Genomic DNA, 26915 nt, shown 5'->3' on the forward strand with positions numbered 1-26915 from the left:
CAGTGATTGCACACCCCTAGCACACCTTTATAGGGTGTCACACCTGATACATGATTACGTGCACAAAAAACCTAAAGTGCAATACCACTAACCACCACCGGGGACAGTCAAAACACCTTGGAACTTTCCAAAGTAAAAAAAGTTCACCCAGTGCAATTTAAAACTGTCAGATCATGACAGTACCCCCTCCTTAATGAGGGGCCTCTGGACCCTCAAGACCACCCCTCATTAGGGAAACACCTACAGCGGGGACGCCCAGACCCTGAGTTCACCCCACCATTACCTGACACTTCAGGTTTATGACAAACACACCGCTGGTATTGGCAATAAAGTTCATTTTGGAGGCACCACTCATCTCCACAGCGCCGACCTGGGGAACGAGTTAATGTATGTGTATGTTTGCTAAGAGCTGATCAGACTCCACAACACACTTCCACAAGATGTTTTTTGGTGGCCACCCATACACGCTCGTTCACACACAGGTCCGGACCTGAACGTTTATTGCACACATTCGTTTGTCATAATTAGTGAACTCATTCTGGACTTGACAACAAGGGCGTCCTCCTGTGTCACCACACTCACACCCCCACCATTCACCAAGGGACACCACCCTCCAACCCTCTTCACCATGAGGTCTGCGCCTCCCAGGGTTGGTTAATGGCGAGGGTTGAGATTTGTCCCTACTCCCCCGCAGCACACCTGCTGCTCACACCAGGAGGAGAGGGACCGGATATGGAGGAAATATACACTCACTGGTCGCCTCCACATGACCAGGAGGGGCGGCTTCCTCGGTGGTATTGAAGATTTGGCGTAAACCCCGCGGACTATCACACCAGTCAGCTCACCACAGGGGCGTACCCCTTCACCTCGGGGAATACCAGGCAGCTCCGTGGGGCACCATTCCTCCCACCTGCCTGGGTGCGCCCGCATGCATGAACCAGTCCCGCTCCCCAGCAGCGACTCTAGGGGCTTTTAGCCAGACCGCAGCCGCCATTTTTTTTTTGATTTTCTGGTTAGCTGAGCAGAGGCCCCAGACCCTGATAACTGCTGCTGCAGCGGCACTAACACACCTTGCCGCTCCCCACACCTCAGTGAGGCCCGGCAGCAAATACCATAGGTCTCCACATGGCCAAGGCTCACCAGAAAAAAAACCAAAAAACTGTAGGGCCTGTGATAATGTCATGGTCACGTGTCTCTGGGCACACAGCGGTTACCGCAAGGTGAACCCATAACACACGTGACCCTGGATACACCGCCTCCAGTGGGGCGCATTTAAATAATAAAACGTGCAGGTGGATACGCCGCCTCCACCTGGCGAATTTAGGTATTACACGTTATACAATAGTTCTGGAAACCCCGCCTCCAGTAAGGCGAATTTAAATAATAAAGGGGGAACCTGGGAAACTTTAACAATGGTGGGCCCTGCGATAGGGAATGGGGGACGTGGAGACCTCCTAAGCTCCCCTGAGCCAGTGTCCCTGCACTCCTTACGTTCCCTATCCAGGCTCCGCACCTGTCGCTGCACGCGTACCTTAAAACCCTTGCTCACCCTGACCCTAAACCCTCACTAGGGAATAGGTCGGTGCGGAGACTAATCCCACCACTGCACTAACAACACACATGAGGAAAGAAGACAATACAGGGGAAACACCACTTAGCTTTATGCTCTGTGCTTCTGCTCCTGCAACAGAGCCCTCCACCTGCGTGCGTCTTCTCCTCCACCCGGATCCATCACCATAACAGGATCCTTATAGTGCAGCCTTGGAGCAGAGTCCACCACCAGTTGCTGCTGCTTAGTAACAGAGTCCCAAGGATGAGTTCAGCTTCTGTCATGAAGTCAAGCATGCTTGAGTCCAGCTCAGCAGCCAAGTCCCACATGGTGAGTGCCACTCTCCATAGTCGCCACTCCACCAGTCCATGCAGACACTTCCCGCCGACACCATCATTGCGACCCCACCACGCCAGGCCTTTGTCCAGACACCATAGCTGCAACACGTCCCCCCTGGCTAAGCTGCGCAGGACTCCTCTCCAGCTCCATCCTTCCACCAGGCTCTCAAACTCAGAGTGAACACAATCTCACAATATCACAGGCAGTGATTGCACACCCCTAGCACACCTTTATAGGGTGTCACACCTGATACATGATTACGTGCACAAAAAACCTAAAGTGCAATACCACTAACCACCACCGGGGACAGTCAAAACACCTTGGAACTTTCCAAAGTAAAAAAACTTCACCCAGGGCAATTTAAAACTGTCAGATCATGACACATACATGGGCTATATGCACATTGCGTTTTATAGATGTCGGTCGCAGCTGCCGCAATTTTACAAAGTTGCTTCAGGAAAAACCTGGTGGCTTCTTCCTGAGGCAGATCCGCTGGAGGTTTTGCTGCAGTCTTCACTGCCGGCAGCTTTTTTACTATACATTCTATTTAAAGAGCAGAGCAGATGGTTTCTTTCCAGAAGTCACTCGAAAAATGAACAAGATACTTCTTTGAACCACTCCAGAGTTTCCGAACACTGAAGCGAATAAAAGAAGCAACAAAAGATTGAACTCGTGCACAGCAATGTAGGGGTTTTTTTTTTATAGACATCTATATTATGTTCATCATTCTTTTGCATGTGTTTTGATAGGTTTCAGGCTGTATTTTCTGTTGTGTTTTTTTTTTTTTGTTCAATCCATTGGATATGGTGTATTGCTTTTAGCAAAGAATAGCTTTGTACATTCGACACCCAGTAGACAATAACATGATGGCACATAGTCACTGCGGCCCTGTAGTACGAAGTCATACGGGACTCAGAGCACCTCTGTACAGCCACGGTGCACTTTGCATGTATTGGTTTCTGAACTTGCAGTAATAATTAGTTTTTCATAAGTTTCTTCTAGCATCTCACTGCAGAACAAACCTCAACCAAAGTTTAGGATGCTGGACACACTCTTTATTGAATTTAAGCTGTGGGCACACATGACGGTGGTTTGTTCATTCTTGTACGTCTTTTTTTTTCAGGCTTCTCAATCACATTTAGATTCTCGAGAAAGTCCGGGGACAATTTACTAAGGATGTCTGTGCGCCGCTCATCACTCTTCTCCCATATTCGATGCTCAGCATTCGTGTCCATGTGGCTCTGTGGTATGCCAGGGCCAAGGGGTGCGGAGGCTGTCTCCCACTGTTTCTTTGTCTTCCTCTGATACAGTTTCTTCCTTTCTAAAAGCTCATGGTGGGTATCCCAAGACCAAGAGTAGGTAGAGAACATTGGGTTTCTGGTTTCCTGTTCAATCTGTTCTCCCTGAATCCTGTCCCATAAATGGAGAGTAGTGGATTGCTTTCTTCGAACAGCTCTTTCCAAGAAACATTTTTTTCCCAGGTCCACCTACACTCAATCAAGGAAAGATTATCGGGTATGGCAAACAATAGTGACTTTAGATCGACCTGAGCTAAAATATGACAAATAGTGAAAATAAAGACGATATATTGGTATATCTGTTGTGCCATAATGATGCCCAGGGCTCTGTCTGGTGTTACACCTCAGTCTCATTCACCTGAATATGGTTGAGATGCAATGCCAGTCACATGCACAGATGAGACTCACCTGGTGTCGGTCCAAGTCATGGTCACTCATGTCCAGCTTTTGTATCTTATTTGTAGGTAATCTCCGATCAATTGGAATGAGATTTGTTTTATGCTTACATCCTGGAATATAGATGTCAACCTAAAAAGGGATGAAGATGAAAAGACATCAATCATTCATATTCTTCGTATTATCCAGTGTTTTTAAAAGTTTGTCGGTGATTTTCTAATAAATAAAAAAATAAAAGGCCTTTTATTTTTTTTCCCAGAAACAGTTTTACTCTTACAAATAGACTATGTCTGACATAGAAAGTCACCAACTGACAAGTCACTAGGCTTGAACTACAGACAAAACCAATGGACAAGTGTGGTCCTGCTTCTGTAAAGAAAATCAAGGGTTTTATTTAAGGCTAATCAAAAAGATTTGCAAAACCATGGTCCACTGACCATGTCAGTAATCAATAGCTGCCGGATCAGAAAAACCCTGCGAATTTCCTCCGACCTGCCATCATTCCCGGTGCCTCTTCTGATTAGTAGGTCTCGTGCAAAGTCATACTCACTGTGAAGACGATATCGAGCTAGGCTTACTAATCAGAAAAGGAGCTGGGAATGTTAGCAGGTAAGGGGAGGTTTCCAGGGATCTGGTCCAACTGTCATGGACTACCAGCGTGATTGATGGACCAGGGTCCTGCAAATCTTTTTGCTCAACTCTAGTTTTATTCTGAAGTCTGAAAGGACACTTTACTTTACATAATTACAAATTTGTATCTACAGACCAGGATCTTTTTTTGTGCTTTTTACAAAAAGAATTACATGGAAATAATAGGTGGAATAGATCAATGTGTTTTAACCTTTCCATGTAACAAAAGCTGACTTTGCCAAAATCAGCATCAAGCCTTAAGGTGACAAACCTGAATTCCACGGTGCTTTCTACCCCTGACATCAGTCTGCATGTCCACGTCTGAGATTTCTTTATGTCTTTTATAGATGGTTTTCTGCATCAGCCTGTGGAGTTGTGGGGGTCCAGATAGTTTCTTTTCCTTCCTTGAGCTCAGGGGAACAACTGGTATCACACCATAGGGACTACTAGCACATGAACCTATACATGAAACCGTAGAATATTAGGTAGTTCATCTGCACACCTAAAATTATACATACATCATGCTACCTGCATTTCTCCATGTACTGACCTTTATTTGTCTTGATCTCCTTAAGGTAGTGTACTAGTTGTTTGTCTGTCATGCCCATGATGCGTGCGTCTCTGGCTAAGTTCACTTTTACATGGGATTTTGACCTCTTTTTCTTGGAGAATTGTGGAATGGCTTCAAATTTTTCCTGGTAGTATCTGTTAAAGTAAATCGTAAGGATGTAGACCAGAGTTTTTTTGTGAGTCAGAGTCTTTGCACAGAACAATCTACAGTAGTATTCATTAAAATCTAGCTTAAAATGACAGAATTACCCCAATATCCCACTCATCAGTTTTCAGGAAGCTGAGGTTCTTGGGGTCCTCACCTTGCATGATCTAAGAGAAATGGGTTAGGATCTGGGCTCACACTCCACCATTTGAAGGGTTTTAAATGAAGTTAACCTCAATGTTGTAGCTTCCATACAATCAGGCCCATCCGCTGCAATAGTGTTCAGCACTGATTGACTTCCCTTTACACATCAGTTGCCTGCAGTCACCACTAGGGGGAACTCATAACATACACATTTTTACAGCTCTCCTTGTTAGCATTAGCTGTACAAATATACATGCAGCGTGGCTGACCAAAGTAGAGGTTGAATGCTGAATTTCCACCGTTTTATCAGGATTGACCCTTTTTACTCCTCTTTCATCTTGTCAACTTTTCTGTGAAGTTGAGTGTCCCCATATACCTAATCCTTTGTGGTATTGTGCTGGTGGTCCATTGTATCGAATCCTGTATGAGCACTGTTGTTCTGTTGTATGTAATAACTACAATACTGTGTAGCTCCAGCAGTTTTGAGAGAACCTGTCAGCAGGATTTAGCACTTTAAAGAAGCATAGGCTTCCAGTATCCGTTGTTTCAGATGCTGCACATCTCGTATCTTCACAGCATAGACAATTGCTTTCAGATGACCCCAAAGATAAAAGTCTAAGGGGGTCAGATCCAGAGACCTTGGTGGTCATTCAACTGGCCCACGAGGACCAATCCACTTTCCAGGAAACTGTTCATGTAGGAATCATCAGACCTGACACCCATAATTGATGGTATGGTGTGGTATATGGGCAGTGGCGGATTATAATGAGGTCAATCTGGGTGGTAGCCCAGGGCCCAGTGGTGTGGGGGGGGCCCACCAGCCCAAGGAAAATTGCCCCATTATAATCCGCCACCATAGCACCATGCCCCTCCATGTACTGACCCCTTCCTACCCCTCCTAGACCCACCGACCACCGCGGCGCCAGCCCCTCACTGATATATCCCTGCTCTGTGCGCACAGGACAGGGAGGAGTCAGGGGTTACATGATCATGGGCTTCAGTCGGAGGCCCCTGATCATATGACACCTGACTCCTCCCCTCCTGTGACCTCATCACAGGTCCTGTGCACACAGCCCTCAATGTATTGTATGCGGGACTCTGCTGTGCTGGTTGTCATGGTACTGGATAAGGGAATTATGTGTGGGGTCAGGAGGGGTTTACAGGGTGGATGTAGCTGCGTGTGTGTGCGAGGTCTACACAGCAGAGCCGCGTGTGCGAGGTGTACGGAGCAGAGCCGCGAACGTGTGAGGTGTACGGAGCAGAGCTGCAAATGTGCAAGGTGTATGGAGCAGAGCCGCGAATGGGCGAGGTGTACGGAGTGGAACTGCGCGCGTGCGAGGTGAGCGGAGCTGGGCTCGTGCGAGGTGTAAGGAGCGGAGCCACGCGTGTACGGAGCGGAGCCGTGTGGGTGTACGAGGTGTACGGAGCGAAGCCGTGTGTGTGTACGGAGCGAAGCCACGTGTGTGTACGAGGTGTACGGAGTGGAGCCGCATGTGTACGAGGTGTACGGAACGGAGCCCTCTGTGTACAAAGTGTACAGAGCTGAGCCGTGTGTTTATGTAGCGGAGCTGCGCGCGTGTGAGATGTATGGAGCGAAGCTGCATGTGTGTACGAGGTGTACGGAGCGAAGCCGCATGTGTGTATGAGGTGTACGGAGAGAAGCCACGTGTGTGTACGTGGTGTACGGAGCGGAGCCGCGTGTGTACGAGGTATACGGAACGGAGCCCTGTGTGTACAGAACTGAGCCGTGGGTTTACGAAGCAGAGCTGAGTGTGTACGAGGTGTATGGAGCAAAGCCGTACAAGGTTTACGGAGCAGAGCCATGTGTGTACAAGGTGTACAGAGCATGGCTGCGTGTGTGCAAGGTGTACGGAGCAGAGCTGCATGTGTACGAGGTTTACGGAGTGGAGCAATGTGTGTACTGAGTGGATCCGTGTGTGTGTGAGGTGTACGGAGCGAAGCCGTGTGTACGAGGCATAAAAAGCGGAACCGTGTGTGTATAAGGTGTGCGGAACCATGCGTGTACAAGGTGTATGATGTGGAGCATTCATACCTCCCAACCGTCCCAGATTTTGAGAGTCTGCCCCACTGCCCCGACCAGGAGCTTACTTTTCCTGCGAACACAGGAGTATATGGTGGAGCCCAGAGGAGCAATTGAAAACGCGCACGTGACATTCCATCGGAAGTGACGTGCTGAAAGCTGACCGGAGGAGATTGTGACAGAACCATGGAGGCACTTCAGGGAATGCTTCAGATCATCACCATGTCCTCCTCCGACAGCACGGACAGCGGGATCGCCTTGGACTCGGGGATGTCCGCCATGTGAGTGGATCATGATATGTCCTGCACTAGGAGGCTCAGGTGGGCACTACAATGTGAGCCGGGCTGGTATAGTATCTTTATAGAATCTTTCTTTCTTTCCCCTCTTTCCTTGTCTTTCTTTCTTTCTTTCTTTCTCTGTTCTTTCTTTCTTTCACTTTCTGTTCTTTCTTTCCCCTCTTTCTTTCTCTCTCCATCTCTGTTCTTTCTTTCACCTTTCTTTCTGTAGTGAAACCTCCACCAGGGGGAGCTGGTGAGGGAAGAGAGGTTACACACTAAGAGCAGCAACCCTGAGCAACAGCACAGGTGCCACAGGTAACGAGAGAGAACCAAGTCAGAAACTAGCAGGAGCAGACGTACCAGAAGGAGCAGCAATACACGTAGTCAAAATACCAAGCCGAGTCAGAAAGCCAGAACATGAGCACGGGGTACAAAACGTGAGACGAAATACGTGGTCGGGGTACAAGCCGGGGAGTCAGATGCCAGAGAGGGAACGTAACAGCAGAGACGAATACCAAGAGACGGGGTCAGAAATCAGTCTGGTCATACACATGAATATCAGTCAAAGTCAGGAGGATCACCAAGGTACAAGGGTCAGAGGCTCTAAACTGGAAGCTTGAGCTAATACTAACAATGGTCAGCAGGCTGCGAGAGACTGAAATAGCCCAGCTAGCTCCAGAACGAGGCTGAGATTAACTCCCGAATGACCAGTCCGGAGTGAAGACAGCAGAAAATAAACTCCGGACTGGACCATGACACTTTCTTTTTTTCTCTCTTCATCTCTGTTCTTTCTTTCACCTCTTTCTTTCTTTCTCTTTCTATCTCTCTTTGTTCCTTTTTTCCCCTCTCTTTCTCTCTCCCTCTCTGTTCTTTCTTTCTTTCCTTCCCCTTCCTGTCTTTTTTCGCTCTCTGTTCTTTCTTTCCCCTCTTTCTTTCTCTCTCCCTCTCTGTTCTTTCATTCTTTCTTTCCCCTCTTTCTTTTTTTCTCTGTTCTTTTTTTCTGTCCCTTCTTTCTTTTTCTCTGTTCTTTCTTTCTTTTCCTCAGTACCAGTCAGTGTGTCCACAGTACCAGCCACTGTGCCCTCAGTACCAGTCATTGTGATCAGCAGTGCTAAATGGGTGTGGCTGGGGTGTGGACATGGGTGTGACTAGTTGTGAAATGGGTGTGGTCGGGCGGCCGATAACCAATCATCATAGTGGAAGTCATCTGTTTCCATCAACTTTGTTATATGTAGGCAGTGGGCACTTCTAGTAAGGTGGGCATGAGATGGCAGGTCTTGTCACCTCTGCCTCACACATAAGTACCTATGAGGTGTACTTTGTTCCTGCCACATTTCTTTCTTGGCCTACTGAGAGAAATGTTTTGACCAGTTGAAAGTTAATATATAGATTTTCTTACTCCAACCCCTATATAAACCCTGCCCCTCCGACCGCCGTCCACTTTCCCATGCTCCTATTCCAATCCTAGGGTCTTTTTTGGTCCCCCCTTGGTCCTCCACATGCTGAACATCTGGGACATGACTAACATTGCGCAATGTGTGCTTGTTCGTCGCCACATGCAGAGTTGTGTCCAGTGTGTGAGGAGATGGCAACTTGTCTCTGGCGTTAACCCCTCTGCTGACATGTTGGGCACGGCCTGTGACGAGGAGCGTCTCTTCCTGTGTATCTGGCCACAGGCTGCACATTGGAGGCTGCTTCTTCTATCTGGGGAAGTTCATGAAGCAGAAGCCTCTGTGTGACTCATGTAAAGTAACTTGTCTGACAGGTCATGGGTCCAGGTCAGCAGGTGATTTCAGACTATTAGCTGGTTTCGATGTTAGGAACAGGTGAGTCAGGAGTAGATGTTGGGTTGAAGCCTTCCAGTATTTGTAAGGCCTCGTGCACACGCTGAGTATTTGGTGAGTTTTACCTCAGTATTTATAAGGCCTCGTGCACACGCTGAGTATTTGGTGAGTTTTTCACTCAGTATTTGTAAAGCCTCATGGACACATTGAGCATTTGGTGTTTTTTACCTCAGTATTTGTGAGGCCTCGTGCACACGTTGCGTATTTGCAGAGTCTTTTTACCTCAGTATTTAACCCCTTCCCGCCCCTTGACGCACTGCATGCGTCATGAAAACTAGTGACTTCCCGACCCCGTCACATGACCGGGGGGCCCACAGAGTCTGAACAGCCCGGGGCCCTGGCTACCCTTATTCCACCCCTGTATATGGGGTACAAAGATAGTGGGGCCATTCTTCATCAATGGAAACCGCAATGCCACTGGATATCTGAAATTGCTACATGATGATGTGTTGGGAACAGAACCAGCTGCATAATTAAGCACGGGAGAACATCGCCACCTGGCAAGCCTCCCTGCAACAAGACTACACCAACTCCAATTACATTGTAATAACAACAGAGAAAAAGGAGTCCACGGTGGAAAGAGAATTTATCAAGTTTTTAAATTTTATTATAAGTACAAAAATACATGTAAAGAGTATCGCAAAATCAAGTGACAATAGTGCACCAAGGAACATGCAGGCAAAAAGGACTACACCTCTGACAACAAAACCTCCCAAATAATAGTAAGTGCTCTAGTCAAATGACTCAAAAGGATAAAGTATGTTAAACTGCCCGGAGGGAAATATATACACCAATATCGACAGCTGAGCTTATCGGGAAGAGATGAATGCCAGAGAGGTGCCCCACAGCCAGACGTCCACCCCCGACGCACGTTTCGCAGGCACTGATGCCGCTTTCTCAAGGGGATAGTAAGTAGTGAGGAATAGGACCTTAAAATAGCCCATGTGATGTGTCACGTGGGGCTCAGGAACCAACAGGAGCAGTTCATAGCGGTGTGCGCGCCAGGTCCTCCACATCGCCCGGGCGTCATGTCATCATGTCCACAAACAGGATAGAAAATCCCGGTGTGCACAGAGACATAGAGACGCCCCGCAGCCAGAGATCTCAGGCACACAACAACGCGGACGTGCACATCCGCCATGGTTCACCCATAATATCACAATGGAACGTTATAATGGATACAGATAGCCCTAAAGTACATGGTGCATATTCACAGTACTACCTAAAAAGTTTTCCTACAATAACAATGTATAAAATAAGGGAGGTATAATAGTGAAACTTGATGTAGCACAAAAGCCAAATAGATTGGCAAGGATATAATAATATGTCTAAGTAACCATAACCTATATGATAAGCGGGTATAGTAGAAATAGCCCCCACAATGACAACATAACAATAGGTGAAACAAATTTACAAGTCACAAATAATCACAATAGACACATGATACAAAAACGGAGATATAAATAATCAATTCAGACCACAGAAATCAGAATACAAACAAATAGTACGTCCAGAAGATCCGTCGTCAAGACCTTTTTCTGAATTTCTGCGGCCATTTCGGATATAAGGACCCTAGTACATCAGAAGAAAGAAAATGTCCTATAACCGCACAAAAAATGAAAAAAGTAAGAAAAAATTAAAAACATAAAATAATTTTTTTTTTTAGTTAAAAACAAGGACATCTGCTGGTAATGGAACCAACCAAAAAACAACAAGCCAATAAGATATCAAGGACTACATCTCAAGGGGCAAAGCTAAGATGTTCATTTAGGCCTCTAGGGGCCATGGTGTCAAGTAAAACAATCCAACGGGTCTCCATCTGGGCCAGGATCTTCTTATTATTGACCCCTCTGATACCAAGATGGAGGATATCGATACCACGTATTTTAAGTGATCCAGCGTCACAATTGTGATGGGTTTAAAAATGCCGAGGGATTGTTTTAAGTTCCAAAGGGTCCAGAACTGCTTTAGCAGCGGCAATGTCACAGACGTGTTCGCGCACCCGTATACGGAGTTCTCTGGTGGTCAAGCCAACGTATATCCTGGGGCTGCTGCAGGTAGCATAATAAACGACATTAGTGCTGCCACAGGATATACGCTGGTGGATATCAAAGGTGCGCAAGCCATCTGAAGCAGTAAAATTGGTACTCCGCTGGACATTGGCGCATGCGAGGCAGTGTCCACAGGGCACAAAACCAGGGGTTGGACCACGAGAACCAAAGACATTGCGGATGGTAGGGACATAGTGACTTTTGACCAGTAGGTCTCCCAAATTTTTAGAACGTCGAGACGTCATGGCAGGAAGGTCACCCAAAGTAGATTCCAAAACAGGATCGGCCTTCAAAATACCCCAATATTTAATAAGGATCTGATGCATATTCGTCTGTTGTGAGTTCATTTTTCCCTTCACCATTGAGGTCTGATGAACTCCCTCCTCTAGTGAAGGAAGGTAGTGAGACTGATTGCCAAACACCTGGGCAGCTAGATGATGACTGGGTGGCTGGAATTGAGGACTGGATATAAGGCTGCCGACGCCCTTCTTCCTGGCTGGTGATTTTCCTGCTGGATTCTTGGAGACCAGTCTGATTCCTGCATCTCAAAGCTAAGTTTTTCTGTTCTGCTTTGTACTCTTCAGTTTTGTTTTTGTTTTGCCTTGTTTTTTGGGAGTTCTGCCATCCCCGGCCGGGGGTGAGCTGAATTTCATTTTTGTCTCTGATCTGTTGATATTTTGCTCTGTCTTCAGAATATAACTGAGTGCTGATATAGTCTTTTGAAGCCTAGCGACTTCAGGGCCTGTTTTTCCTATCAGTCGGTTGGCTCATTTTGATAGGGTTTTTGCGGATGGCAGACAGCAGCTTTCCTATCCTGTCCTATGTAGTTAGCTTGGGTCCCATCATTTGCTCAACCTATCTTTCTATCTGTGTTAGTGTTTTCATCTTGCTTCACCGTCATTATATGTTGTGGGCTGCCTATTGTTTTGGGTCTGCTCTGGGGCAGTTTAGTTTTTCCCCTTTCTGTCTTTAGGCTATATAGTTCTCTGGCTGTGATCGAGGGGTCTAGGGAACCGTAGGAACCCCCCACAGCTACTGCTAGTTGTGGATAGGTTCAGGGGTCTGCAATCCGATAGCTGCCAACCTCTCTGGTTTTTCTGGACTTAGCTGGTATTTTGTTTTTTCCTCCTTCGGTGACTCATCATAACAGAATTACCAGCCATACCGCAGATCCTAGGGTACTCAATAGCAGGAGAGAATTGTAAGAAAAAAAAAAAAAAAAGGTGTCAGAATTTTTTTTTTTTGTGTGCATATTTTTTCCTCTATATCTCTGAGGCCGTAGGGGGAATTTTTCTCTCATGGAGATGAAGCAATTGTCTGTTCGTATGGAGCAGCTCGCTGCTGAAGTGCGGGGAATTTCCACCTATCTTGCTCATTCACATGCTGCTGAACCAAAGATTCCTACTCCTGATGTATTTTTGGGGGATCGGTCTAAATTCTTGAATTTCAAGAATAATTGTAAATTATTTTTTGCCTTGAAGCCTAACTCGTCGGGGAACTCCGCGCAGCAGGTTAAAATTGTCATCTCTTTGCTGCGCGGCAATCCCCAGGATTGGGCGTTTTCTTTGAAACCTGATGATCCTATTCTGAATAATGTGAACGCATTTTTTCAAGCCTTGGGGTTGTTGTATCATGAACCTAATGCTATTGATCAGGCTGAAAAGACCCTGTTGGCATTAAGCCAGGGTCGGGATTCGGCAGAGTTGTACTGTCAAAAATTCCGAAAGTGGGCGGTCCTTACTACCTGGAATGATGGTGCCTTGGCAGCCCTCTTTCGGAAGGGTTTGTCAGAAACTGTAAAAGATACTATGGTGGGATTTACTGTTCCCTCTGGTCTTGACGATTCTATGTCATTAGCCATTCAGGTAGATCGGCGTTTACGTGAACGCAAAACTACACGAGAGATGTTACCACCTGTTGAACAAATGTCTGAACCTATGCAATGTGATAGAGTTTTGTCTAGGACGCAACGTCAGGAGTTCAGAAGGCGTAATAAGCTGTGTTTTTTTTGTGGAGATGCCTCGCATATTATTTCTGTCTGCCCTAAACGAGAGAAACGTTGTGAACACACGTTTTCTGTGGGTGGTGTTCAACCTAAGTTTCTTCTGGCAATTACTCTGATCTGCTCCCTGTCCACATTTTCCGCCAAGGCTTTTGTGGATTCAGGAGCAGCTCTGAACCTGATGGACTTGGATTTTGCAAAACGTTGTGGATTTCCTATGACACCTCTGCGGACGCCTATCCCTTTGAGGGGTATTGATGCTACTCCTTTGGCGAAGAATAAACCTCAGTTTTGAACCCAGGTGGTAATGCGGGTCGCCCCAGACCATCAAGAAAATTGCAGATTTTTGGTGTTGCATAATTTGCATGATACCATTGTTCTGGGGTTTCCCTGGTTGCAAATCCATAATCCAGTTCTGGATTGGAAATCTTTGTCTGTGGTGAGTTGGGGTTGTCGGTGTGCCCTTAGTGATGCTCCTGTTTTCTCCACCTCTCCCCAGTCACATGATGTTCCTGACTATTTGGCTGACTTTTATGATGTATTTAGTGAGAATGAGTCTGCGCCTTTGCCTCCTCATAGGAGTTATGACTGTGCTATTGAGCTGAACCCGGGGTGTAAATTCCCCAAGGGTCGGCTTTTCAATTTATCTGTACCCGAGCACGAGGCTATGCGATCCTATATTAAGGAGTCGTTGGAGAAGGGTCATATTAGACCATCCTCTTCACCCTTAGGTGCTGGGTTTTTTTTCGTGGCTACAAAGGATGGTCCATTAAGGCCTTGTATTTACTATCGTGCCCTCAACAAAATTACTGTTAAATATCAGTATCCGTTACCCCTGATTTCTGATCTATTCTCCAGAGTTAAAGGTGCTTGCTGGTTTACCAAGCTTGACCTCAGGGGGGCGTATAATCTTATTCGCATTAAGCATGGGGATGAATGGAAGATGGCGTTTAATACTCCGGAGGGACATTTTGAGTACCTGGTGATGCCTTTTGGGCTCACTAATGCCCCTTCTGTCTTCCAGTGCTTCATGAACGATATATTCCGAGACTTTGTGGATACATTTTTGATTATCTATCTGGATGATATTTTGATCTTCTCCAAGAATTGGGACTCTCATGTGGAACATGTTCGGACTGTGTTCCGGATTTTGAGGGAGAATTCCCTGTATGTCAAGGGATCGAAATGCCTTTTTGGGGTACAGAGGATTTCATTTTTGGGATTTATTTTGTCTCCGTCAACTATTGAAATGGACCCGGCCAAGGTACAGGCCATTTATGATTGGGTTCAGCCCACTTCTTTGAAGGCCCTCCAGAAGTTTTTGGGTTTTGCTAATTTTTATCGGAAATTTATAGCTAATTTTTCTGGTATTGCCAAGCCATTGACGGATTTGACTAGGAAGGGTGCTGATGTGCTGAATTGGTCTCCGGAGGCTGTTTCTTCCTTTCAGGAGCTGAAGCGAAGATTCACTTCTGCTCCGGTTTTGCGGCAACCTGATGTCTCACTCCCGTTTCAGGTGGAGGTGGACGCTTCTGAGATTGGTGCAGGAGCGGTGTTGTCCCAAAAAGATCCTGTGACATCTAAAATTAATCCTTGTGCTTTCTTTTCCTGAAAGTTCTCCCCATCCAAACGTAACTATGATGTGGGGAATCGGGAACTGTTGGTCATGAAATGGGCATTTGAGGAGTGGAGACATTGGTTGGAGGGAGCCAAACACCAAGTCGTGGTCCTTACTGACCACAAGAATTTGATTTACCTGGAGTCTGCCAAGCGCTTGAATCCTAGACAGGCTAGGTGGGCCTTGTTTTTCACACGTTTTAATTTTGTGGTCTCTTTTCTTCCGGGCACTAAGAATGTCAAGGCAGACGCCCTCTCTAGGAGTTTCCTTGCTGATTCTCCTGTTGTGGCTAAGCCTGCTACCATCTTAGGCGAGGGGGTAGTTCTTTCTGCCATCTCGCCCGATTTGAGAAGTGCTCTGGAAGAGTTTCAGGAGGACAAACCTGAGTGTTGTCCCAGTGGAAAGTTGTATGTTCCTGACCAGTGGAGGAAGAGAGTGATGTCTGAAGTTCATTGTGCTCTACATTGGCTGGTCATCCAGGTATTTTTGGTACTAGAGATCTGGTGAGTTGATCTTTTTGGTGGCCCGCCTTGTCTCGTGATGTCAGGAATTTTGTGCAGTCCTGTGGGACTTGCTCCCGGTCTAAACCTTGTTCTCACTCTAGTGGCTTGTTGATGCCTTTGCCTGTGCCCAGGAGGCCATGGACCCATATTTCAATGGATTTTATCTCTGATATGCCTGTCTCTCAGAGAATGACTGTTATTTGGGTGATTTGTGATAGGTTCTCTAAGATGGTCCATCTTGTACCACTCCCTAAGTTGCCATCTTCCTCTGAGATGGTGCCCTTGTTTTTGCAACAGGTGGTTCGCTTGCACGGGATTCCTGAGAACATTGTATCTGACAGAGGAGTTCAGTTTGTGTCTAGATTTTGGAGGACTTTCTGTTCCAAGCTGGGAATTCAGTTGTCCTTATCCTCTGCGTTTCACCCTCAGACCAATGGGCAGACGGAGAGAACAAACCAGACTTTGGAGTCGTATTTGAGATGTTTTATTTCTGCCGATCAGGATGATTGGGTTTCATTTTTGTCCTTGGCCGAATTTGCTTTAAATAATAGAGCTAGTTCTGCCACTTTGATGTCACCTTTTTTTTGTAACTTTGGTTTTCACCCTCGATTTTCTTCAGGACAGGTGGAGCCTTCTGCCTGCCCAGGTGTTGACACTGTCGTGGAGAGACTGCACCAGATCTGGGACCAAGTGGTGGATAAGTTGTCTCTCTCCCAGGAAAAGGCCCAGTGGTTTTCCAACCGGCGTAGGACCGTTGGTCCCCAGTTTAAGGTGGGTGATATGGTTTGGTTGTCATCAAAAAATATCGCTATGAAGGTGGCTTCTCCTAAGTTTAAGCCTAGATTTATTGGACCTTACAAGATTTTGGAGATTATTAATCCGGTCTCTTTTCGGTTGGCTCTTCCTGTCACATTTAAAATTCATAATGTGTTTCATAAGTCCTTGTTGAAGAGGTTTGTTGAACCAGTAGTTCCTGTGGTGGCACCTCCTGACCCTATATTGGTTGAAGGTAACATGGAATATGAGGTAGAGAAGATACTGGATTCCCGTCTGGCTAGACGGAGACTCCAGTATTTGGTTAAGTGGAAGGGTTATGGTCAGGAGGATAATTCCTGGGTCTCTGCCTCTGATATTCATGCCGAAAGATTGGTGCGTGCCTTTCATCGGGCTCACCCGGATCGCCCTGGTGGCATGGATGAGGGTTCGGTGACCCCTCCTCAAGGGGGAGGTACTGTTGTGAGTTCATTTTTCCCTTCACCATTGAGGTCTGATGAACTCCCTCCTCTAGTGAAGGAAGGTAGTGAGACTGATTGCCAAACACCTGGGCAGCTAGATGATGACTGGGTGGCTGGAATTGAGGACTGGATATAAGGCTGCTGACGCCCTTCTTCCTGGCTGGTGATTTTCCTGCTGGATTCTTGGAGACCAGTCTGATTCCTGCATCTCAAAGCTAAGTTTTTCTGCTCTGCTTTGTACTCTTCAGTTTTGTTTTTGTTTTGCCTTGTTTTTTGGGAGTTCTGCCATCCCCGGCCAGGGGTGAGCTGAATTTCATTTTTGTCTCTGATCTGTTGATATTTTGCTCTGTCTTCAGAATATACCTGAGTGCTGATATAGTCTTTTGAAGCCTAGCGACTTCAGGGCCTGTTTTCCTATCAGTCGGTTGGCTCATTTTGATAGGGTTTTTGCGGATGGCAGACAGCAGCTTTCCTATCCTGTCCTATGTAGTTAGCTTGGGCCCCATCATTTGCTCAACCTATCTTTCTATCTGTGTTAGTGTTTTCATCTTGCTTCACCGTCATTATATGTTGGGGGCTGCCTATTGCTTTGGGGTCTGCTCTGGGGCAGTTTAGTTTTTCCCCTTTCTGTCTTTAGGCTATATAGTTCTCCGGCTGTGATCGAGGGGTCAAGGGCACCGTAGGAACCCCCCACGGCTACTGCTAGTTGTGGATAGGTTCAGGGGTCTGCAATCCGATAGCTGCCAACCTCTCTGGTTTTTCTGGACTTAGCTGGTATTTTGTTTTTTCCTCCTTCGGTGACTCATCATAACATTCGTCCACTGGTGGTTAAAGGTGGTAATAAAACGATTAGGACCGTCAGATTCAATATCTCGTTTGCCCTTCTTGCTATGCAGTAAAGTGTTACGCGGGGTTCTCCTTGCTCGATCATACCCATGTCTGATGCTCCTACCACTGTAACCCCGGGCCCGAAAACGTTGTTTAAGGTCAGTGGCCTGGGCCTCAAATAGAGCATCAGAGGAGCAGATGCGTCTCATTCTAAGGAACTGTCCGACCGGGACAGCCCTAATGGTGGCCGGATGATGTGCAGATTCCGCATGAATCAACGAATTAACAGAAGTGGGCTTCCTAAATACATCCATTCTAACCCGACGTAGGGAGTCAACCTCCAGGGAAACATCCAGGAAGTCCACTTAAGTATCACTATAGTGATAAGTTAGCCGAATGTTTAAAGGATTAAGGTTAAGTTGATTAATGAAATCCTCGAGCTGATGCACCGTCCCGTCCCACAACACTAGGATGTCATCAATATAACGAAGCCAGCAGAGCACATGGGAGGCGGCTAGCGTGCCCGCGTCGCCAAAAATGGATCTCTCCCAGGACCCAGGAAGAGATTGGCGTACGTGGGTGCACAGGCCGCGCGCCCATGGCCGTGCCCCGCTTCTGAAGATAAAAAGTATCTTTGAACACAAAGAAGTTGTGGGACAAGACATAGTGCAGCAGCTCGAGGATTAGCTCACACAGAGGGCCATTCAGGCCGGATGCTCCCAAGAAGAGGCGCACTGCATCCAAACCATGGGCATGATCGATGCAAGTGTAAAGTGACTCTCTCAAAAAATTAAATGAGGATGTTGACACTGAATTGCAGAAGTGGGCCCATGATATACAAACAACTAAATCTAAGAAATTTAAACGTGACGTCTTGGATAAACAGTTGTTTCGAGTTTACCACTGGCATAATGGAAGTGAACACTCAAGATCAAGATATAGGAATACGTCTTTTTCTAGATTTAGGTCCACCTCTATGCGCTCAAATAAATCGTTTGAGGGTGAATCTTCATCTAAACCTGCTTCTAATGAGGGATCATCAATTAGTGACCTCCCAAACCATCGCATTGCCACACGTCAATCTACAAAGAACAAGACGTCGGGCGGAAGGTCTACCCAAACTGGATACCATAGTAATTTACAGGTATTGAACCTCTCCTAACATGTCCTGACTGAGGCACAGGTTGATGTACTCAGCAGAGGTCTTTCATTTTCATCAACTAATCAATATAATTTTTTTACAGTTTTGAAAGATTTACAATTGTTTTCCCGAAAACTCTTGCTTAGAAAATTACAACATCGTGGTCAAGTGTTGACACCTTTAAGCGAACTCGAGATGGAAGCCTTGCATAACCTTGAAGATCTACTTGAGGAACAGGCAGCACCTCAGACAAGTAGGTTCCCTGTAGCAATATTGCCCAGATCAGCCAAGTTCCCTCCCTTGTCTCTGAGTCCAGCTATAGAGATTTTCACCAAACTCGTCAAGAAATTATCCACTAAAAAGAGATTTAACAATCTAACTTAGAAACAACGTCAGGCAATCCAGCAATTGCAGGCTTTCCCTGACATTGTTTTTAAATCAGCAGACAAGGGAGGGAACATTGTTATCTGGCCATGTGAAATGTACGAACGAGAAGCCCTTCGGCAGCTCAGAGATTCGAATACCTACACCAAATTAACATCAAATCCTATGGCTTCCTTCTCGATCGAATTTCAAAATATTCTACATAGGGCTTATGAATCTAATATTATTTCAAAAAAGGTCCTTGATGGCCTGGTTACTCTTTGCCCTAAGGTGTCAACGTTTTACCTCTTACCCAAAATCAACAAGGATGCCCTCAACCCCCCCAGGGCGCCCTATCGTGTCAGGGATCGGTGGCTTGTGGGACGTAGTTTGTAAGTTTATTGACTTTTATTTGAAACCCATTGTAGAGACCCTGCCATCCTTTGTCCGGGACACGATGGATGTACTGGCGCGGGTTGACGGTATCCTTGTGGAACAGGAGGCCATGTTTGTAGTTGCAGATGTGGAATCTCTTTACACTTGCATCGATCATGCCCATGGTTTGGATGCAGTGCGCCTCTTCTTGGGAGCCTTCGGCCTGGATGGCCCTCTGTGTGAGCTAATCCTCGAGCTGCTGCACTGTCTTGTCCCACAACTTCTTTGTGTTCAAAGATACTTTTCATCTTCAGAGGCGAGGCACGGCCATGGGCGCGGCCTGTGCACCCGCGTACGCCAATCTCTTCCTGGGTTCCAGGGAGAGATCCATTTTTGGCGACATGGGCGCGCCGGCCACCTCCCATGTGCTGTGCTGGCTTCGTTATATTGATGACATCCTAGTGTTGTGGGACGGGATGGTGCATCAGCTCGAGGTTTTCATGAATCAACTTAACCTTAATCCTTTAAACATTCGGCTAACTTATCACTATAGTGATACTAAAGTGGACTTCCTGGATGTTTCCCTGGAGGTTGACTCCCTACGTCGGGTTAGAACGGATGTATTTAGGAAGCCCACTTCTGTTAATTCGTTGATTCATGCGGAATCTGCACATCATCCGGCCACCATTAGGGCTGTCCCGGTCGGACAGTTCCTTAGAATGAGACGCATCTGCTCCTCTGATGCTCTATTTGAGGCCCAGGCCACTGACCTTAAACAACGTTTTCGGGCCCGGGGTTACAGTGGTAGGAGCATCAGACATGGGTATGATCGAGCAAGGAGAACCCCGCGTAACACCTTACTGCATAGCAAGAAGGGCAAACGAGATATTGAATCTGACAGTCCTATTCGTTTTATTACCACCTTTAACCACCAGTGGACGAATATGCGTCAGATCCTTATTAAACATTGGGGTATTTTGAAGGCCGATCCTGTTTTGGAATCTACTTTGGGTGACCTTCCTGCCATGACGTCTCGACGTTCTAAAAATTTGGGAGACCTACTGGTCAAAAGTCATTATGTCCCTACCATCCGCAATGTCTTTGGTTCTCGTGGTCCAACCCCTGGTTTTGTGCCCTGTGGACACTGCCTTGCATGCGCCAATGTCCAGCGGAGTACCAATTTTACTGCTTCGGATGGCTTGCGCACCTTTGATATCCGCCAGCATATATCCTGTGGCAGCACTAATGTCGTTTATTATGCTACCTGCGGCTGCCCCAGGATATACGTTGGCTTGACCACCAGAGAACTTCGTATACGGGTGCGCGAACACGTCCGTGACATTGCCGCTGCTAAAGCAGTTCTGGACCCTTTGGAACTTAAAACAATCCCTCGGCATTTTAAAACCCATCACAATTGTGACGCTGGATCACTTAAAATACATGGTATCGATATCCTCCATCTTGGTATCAGAGGGGGCAATAATAAGAAGATCCTGACCCAGATGGAGACCCGTTGGATTGTTTTACTTGACACCATGGCCCCTAGAGGCCTACATGAACATCTTAGCTTTGCCCCTTTATTGTGAGATGTAGTCCTTGATATCTTATTGGCTTGTTGTTTTTTGGTTGGTTCCATTACCAGCAGATGTCCTTGTTTTTAATAAAAAAAAAAATTATTTTATGTTTTTAATTTTTTCTTTTCTTACTTTTTTCATTTTTTTGTGTGGTTATAGGCCATTTTCTTCTGATGTACTAGGGTCCTTATATCCGAAATGGCCGCAGAAATTCAGAAAAAGGTCTTGACGACGGATCTACTGGGACGTACTATTTGTTTATATTCTGATTTCTGTGGTCTGAATTGATTATTTATATCTCCGTTTTTGTATCATGTGTCTACTGTGATTATTTGTGACTTGTAAATTTGTTTCACCTATTGTTATGTTGTCATTGTGGGGGCTATTTCTACTATACCCGCTTATCATATAGGTTATGGTTACTTTGACATATTATTATATCCTTGCCAATCTATTTGCCTTTTGTGCTACATCAAGTTTCACTATTATACCTCCCTTATTTTTATACATTGTTATTGTAGGAAAACTTTTTAGGTAGTACTGTGAATATGCACCATGCACTTTAGGGCTCTCTGTATCCATTATAACTGTGACGCCTCTGGCTAATACGTCCAAGAGTGGACCCTCTGGGTCGCGGATCCGGAGCCCCTGGGCCGAGCGCACCTGGTGAAGACCGACCCCTGTACAGGGATCGTTAGGGGCAGGACCGCAGGGGGCGGAACCGCGACAGCCGGAGCCAGCAGGGACGACTCGGAGGACAGGCAGACAGAGCAGGAATAGCGGGGTGGAAAGGCGGAAGGTAATGGCTAGGAGACTACAGGAAAGGTTCAGCGGGGACCACGGGGAGGAGACAGACAGATGGAAATGGACGAGGAAAAGGGCAGACAATGAGAACAGCAAGGATAGGCAGGGTACACTAGAAAAGGTATGGCCGATGGGTGCTGAAAGTCACAAACAATCACCAGGCGCCCTCAGAATAGAGCGGACGCCTGATATATGCGGAGACCGGAAGTGCGCCCTACAGACCCTCCCCTTAGCGACGCCCCCTACCAACAGAAGAGGCCGGGGGAACGCGCGTGCGCGGCCTAAGGCCGGCGCGGTTACCCGTAGCAGAGCGGTGAGCAGCGCGGAAGAGCGCGCGGACAGGGGGACGCAGGTGAGAGGAAGGTGCGGCGGGCACCGCCGCTGAAGGGGCATCGGCGGGCACGGCCGCCGATGTCACAGTACCCCCTCCCATATGTCCTCTCCTTCTGAGGTTGGTCAGAAATCTTTTCATGATAAGGGGGGCATCGACATTCTCTCGGGGCTCCCAGGACCTCTCCTCTGGGCCAAAACCCTTCCAGTCGATAAGAAAAAGAGTCTTACCCTTGACCCTTTTCATAGCCAGAATGTCCTTTACTTCAAAGACATTGTTAGAACAAATTGGCGAGGGAGGGGACATGGAGGTTGGTTGGAACCGATTCAAGACCACAGGTTTAAGGAGCGAGATATGGAAGGCGTTAGGGACCCGGAGTGATGCCGGCAACCTCAATTTGTAGGCTACCTTGTTAATGCGCCCAAGTACTTCAAAAGGCCCGATGTACCGAGGACTTAATTTGTAAGCAGGGACTTTCAGGCGGATATGTTTGGTAGAAAGCCAGACTTTGTCCCCGGGATGGTACGGGGGTAGATCCCTTCGTCTCTTGTCCGCGTGTTTCTTAATTCGGATGTTGGCTAGCTCGAGCGCCTCTCTGGTCTCCTTCCAAATTTGCGAAAACTCCTTGGCGAGAGTGTCTGCTGCAGGAACTCCAGACGATGCGGAAAAGGGCAATGGAACCCCAGGATTTAGCCCAGTTACCACAAAGAACGGTGTCTTGGACGTTGATTCGCTGGAATGATTATTATGAGCGAATTCCGCCCAAGGTAGAAGAGAGACCCAATTATCCTGATGGGCGTTAGAAAAGTGGCGTAAGTAGGTGGTCAGAATTTGGTTAATCCGTTCCACTTGGCCGTTGGTTTGAGGATGATACGCTGAGGAGAAGTCGAGAGACGTGCCCAGGAGCCGACAGAGGGCCCTCCAGAATCGGGAAGTAAACTGGACCCCTCGATCGGTCACGATTCGCAGAGGAAGACCATGTAGCCTGAACACGTGGTGGATAAAGATCTCGGCCAACTTTGGAGCAGATGGCAGTCCGACCAAGGGAATAAAGTGGGCCATCTTGGAAAAGCGGTCTGCGACGACTAAGGTGGTAGTACATCCAGCAGAGCGAGGCAGATCAGTCACGAAATCCATGGCGATTTGCTGCCAAGGGGCCTCTGGCACAGGCAACGGATGAAGGAGACCGGAGGGCAGAGTCCTTGGAACCTTGTTCTGAGCACAAGTCCTGCAGGAGGCTACAAAGTCCTTAGCATCCTGGTGGAGAGAGGGCCACCAGTAATACCGGGAAAGAAGCAAAAGAGTCTTCTTAATCCCAACGTGCCCAGCAACCTTGGAAGAATGTCCCCAGCGCAGTACTTCCAGACGTTTGTTTGAAGGGACGAAGGTCTTGCCAGGCGGGAGGGTAGAGAATCTCACGGGGGCCACGGAGATAACTTTAGCCGGCTCGATAATATATGATGGATCCTCCTCCTTCTCCGGTGGCTGCAAAGACCTGGAAAGCGCATCAGCTTTGATGTTCTTACTGCCGGGCCGGAAGTGGAGCTTAAACTCAAAACGGGAAAAATACAGAGCCCACCTGGCTTGTCTGGAGTTGAGTCTTTGGGCAGATTGCAGGTAGGCCAGGTTCTTGTGGTCCGTAAAGATAGTAAAGGGATGCACTGCCCCCTCGAGCAGATATCGCCATTCCTCCAGCGCCATCTTAATGGCCAATAATTCCCGGTCCCCAATGGAGTAGTTGCACTCTGCCGGAGAAAAGGATTTGGAGAAGAACCCGCAGGGGACTAGACGTCCAGATGGAGCCTGTTGGGAGAGAACCGCCCCAGCTCCAGTGGAGGAGGCATCAACTTCCAGGATGAAGGGCCTACTAGCCACTGGACGGTGTAAGATCGGAGCAGAGGCAAACGAGCGTTTCAGGGCAAGAAAGGCGTCCTCGGCTTCGGAAGACCAGACGTTAGACTTCGTCCCCTTACGGGTCAGGACCGTGATGGGCTTGGTGACTGTAGAGAAGTGGGGTACAAACTGTCGGTAATAGTTAGCGAAGCCGAGGAAACGCTGGATGGCCTTTATGCCAACTGGACGAGGCCACTGGAGTACCGCGGACAGCTTCTCCGGATCCATCTTAAGACCGGAATCCGTGATGATATACCCCAAGAAGGGCAACGCTGTTTGCTCGAAGAGGCACTTCTCGATCTTGGCGTAAAGACGATTTTCTCGAAGGCGCTGCAGGACCATGCGTACACTTCTCCGATGGGAGGAGAGGTCGGTCGAGAAAACGAGGATATCATCCAAATACACCACCACGCAGGAATAGAGTAGGTCCCGGAACACCTCATTTACGAATTCCTGAAACACCGCTGGAGCATTGCAGAGACCGAACGGCATGACCAAGTATTCATAATGGCCGTCCCGGGTATTGAAGGCCGTCTTCCACTCGTCCCCCGCTCGGATTCGGATTAAGTTGTAAGCTCCCCGCAGATCCAACTTCGTGAAGATTCTGGCCCCCCTCAGCCGGTCGAAGAGTTCAGGAATCAGCGGGAGCGGGTACCGGTTTTTAACAGTGATGTTGTTCAGGCCCCGGTAATCAATACAGGGTCGCAGGGACCCATCTTTCTTCCGGACGAAGAAGAAACCTGCGCCCGCAGGGGACGAGGACTTCCGGATGAACCCCTTGGCCAGATTCTCCTGTATATATTCCGACATAGCCGAGGTCTCTGCTGGGGACAAAGGATAAGTTCTCCCTCTGGGAGGAGTGGCTCCGGGAACCAGGTCGATAGGGCAGTCATAGGAGCGATGAGGGGGTAAGGAGTCCGCCTCCTTTTTGCTGAACACATCGGCAAACGTGTGATAGGGTGCGGGTAGGCCCGGAAGGTCGGCAGGCTTCGAGCATGGACGGGGACGAGTGAGAGCCCGTAGGCAGTGCTCCTGGCAGGAGTGCCCCCAACGGAGAACTTCCCCAGAGCACCAGTCAATCACCGGCTCGTGCCGTCTGAGCCAGGGTAGCCCTAGAAGAACAGCATGGGCTAGTTGTGGCAGGACATAAAAGGCTATCTTTTCGAGGTGGAGAGCTCCGATTTGGAGGTCTACTTCGACGGTAACCATGGTGATGAGTCCGGGTAAAGGTTTACCATCAACGGAGGAAATAGCGCGAGGGTTCTTCAATACCAACACCGGAATCTGGAGTTTGTCAACCTCCTCCTGGCGGATGAAATTACCGGCAGCACCCGAGTCCACATACGCCTCCACAGATCCACGCTCCCGACCTGTAATTAGCAAAGCTGAAAGGGTAAGGGGAAGAGAGGAATTTTGATCACCTAGGGGGTCCTCTCTTACCTGACCTAGGTGGAGGCATTTCCCGACCTCTCTGGCTTCTCCGGACAAGAACGCACAAAATGGTTGGCACCTCCACAGTACAGGCAGAGACCCTTGGTCATCCTCTCCCTGCGGCGTTGCTCGGACAGTCTGACACGATCAATCTGCATAGGCTCAGGAGCGGTACTAACAGGAGATACAGGGAAACGGGGGACAGGAGCCTGATACAGCCTAAAGGACCTTCTCTCTCCGACTGCCTCTCGAGCGCGCTCCTGAAAGCGTAGATCAATGCGAGTGGCCAGCGAAATAAGGTCCTCCAGAGTGGTGGGGGTGTCTCGCCCGGCAAGCTCATCCTTGATCTTACTGGAGAGGCTTCTCCAAAAGGCTCCCACAAGAGCCTCATTGTTCCACCCCAACTCTGAAGAGAGGGTCCGGAAGCGGATGGCGTATTGCCCCACTGTGAGGGAACCCTGGCGGAGGTTAAAAAGGGCCTCTGTGGAGGATGCTAAGCGACCCGGTTCATCGAATACCTTGCGAAAGGTTTCCAAGAAGGTCTGTATACTTAACACTACGGGGTCATCTCTCTCCCACAAGGGGTTCACCCAGGACAGGGCCTCACCCTCGAGATGGGACACAATGAACGCCACCTTGGCGCGGTCAGTGGGGTACTGAAGGGGGGCAAGCTCAAAATGTAGCCTGCATTGATTTAGAAAACCCCGGCATAACTTGGGGTCTCCGCTGTACCTGGGGGGTTTACCCAGACGGGGAGCCGGAGTAGAGACTACGTCCGGGGAGGAAGTTGCAGCGGCAGCAGAGGATTGCAGAGCAAGCAATCGATCATCCACGGATGCCATGTAACCTAAGATGTGGGATTGAGCGTCGCGCTGCTGCGCGAGCTCCTGCTGGAGGCTGACTAAGAGGGGAGCGTGCCCGGGGTCAGAGGTCTGCAGGGCGGACAACCGGGTGTCCATAGACTTCATAAAGGACATTATCCGGGTCTGATTTTCACGAAGAAAAAGCAATTCCTTTTGTGTGGCGGCTGCGGCACCGGCGGGATCCATGGCCTGGTGATACTGTGACGCCTCTGGCTAATACGTCCAAGAGTGGACCCTCTGGGTCGCGGATCCGGAGCCCCTGGGCCGAGCGCACCTGGTGAAGACCGACCCCTGTACAGGGATCGTTAGGGGCAGGACCGCAGGGGGCGGAACCGCGACAGCCGGAGCCAGCAGGGACGACTCGGAGGACAGGCAGACAGAGCAGGAATAGCGGGGTGGAAAGGCGGAAGGTAATGGCTAGGAGACTACAGGAAAGGTTCAGCGGGGACCACGGGGAGGAGACAGACAGACGGAAATGGACCAGGAAAAGGGCAGACAATGAGAACAGCAAGGATAGGCAGGGTACACTAGAAAAGGTATGGCCGATGGGTGCTGAAAGTCACAAACAATCACCAGGCGCCCTCAGAATAGAGCGGACGCCTGATATATGCGGAGACCGGAAGTGCGCCCTACAGACCCTCCCCTTAGCGACGCCCCCTACCAACAGAA

The 26915-nt window shown here is 48.2% G+C and overlaps 1 protein-coding gene across 1 annotated transcript in view; it reads right to left on the reverse strand.

Moving 5' to 3' along the window:
- Positions 1–2952: 2952 nt before the first annotated feature.
- Positions 2953–26915, reverse strand: part of EFCAB3 (EF-hand calcium binding domain 3) — a 177827-nt gene continuing 153864 nt past the window's right edge. The window contains exons 9-12 of the mRNA XM_073582516.1: positions 4763–4917; positions 4484–4671; positions 3595–3714; positions 2953–3375 (exon numbers count right to left, since the gene is read on the reverse strand). Of these exons, the coding sequence (XP_073438617.1) occupies positions 2953–3375; positions 3595–3714; positions 4484–4671; positions 4763–4917 (886 nt within the window). The remainder of the gene's footprint in view (positions 3376–3594; positions 3715–4483; positions 4672–4762; positions 4918–26915) is intronic.

This window comes from Dendrobates tinctorius, unplaced genomic scaffold (genome assembly GCF_039654945.1).
Source record: "Dendrobates tinctorius isolate UK_male_01 unplaced genomic scaffold, ASM3965494v1 ptg000071l, whole genome shotgun sequence".
Lineage (NCBI taxonomy): Eukaryota > Metazoa > Chordata > Amphibia > Anura > Dendrobatidae > Dendrobates > Dendrobates tinctorius.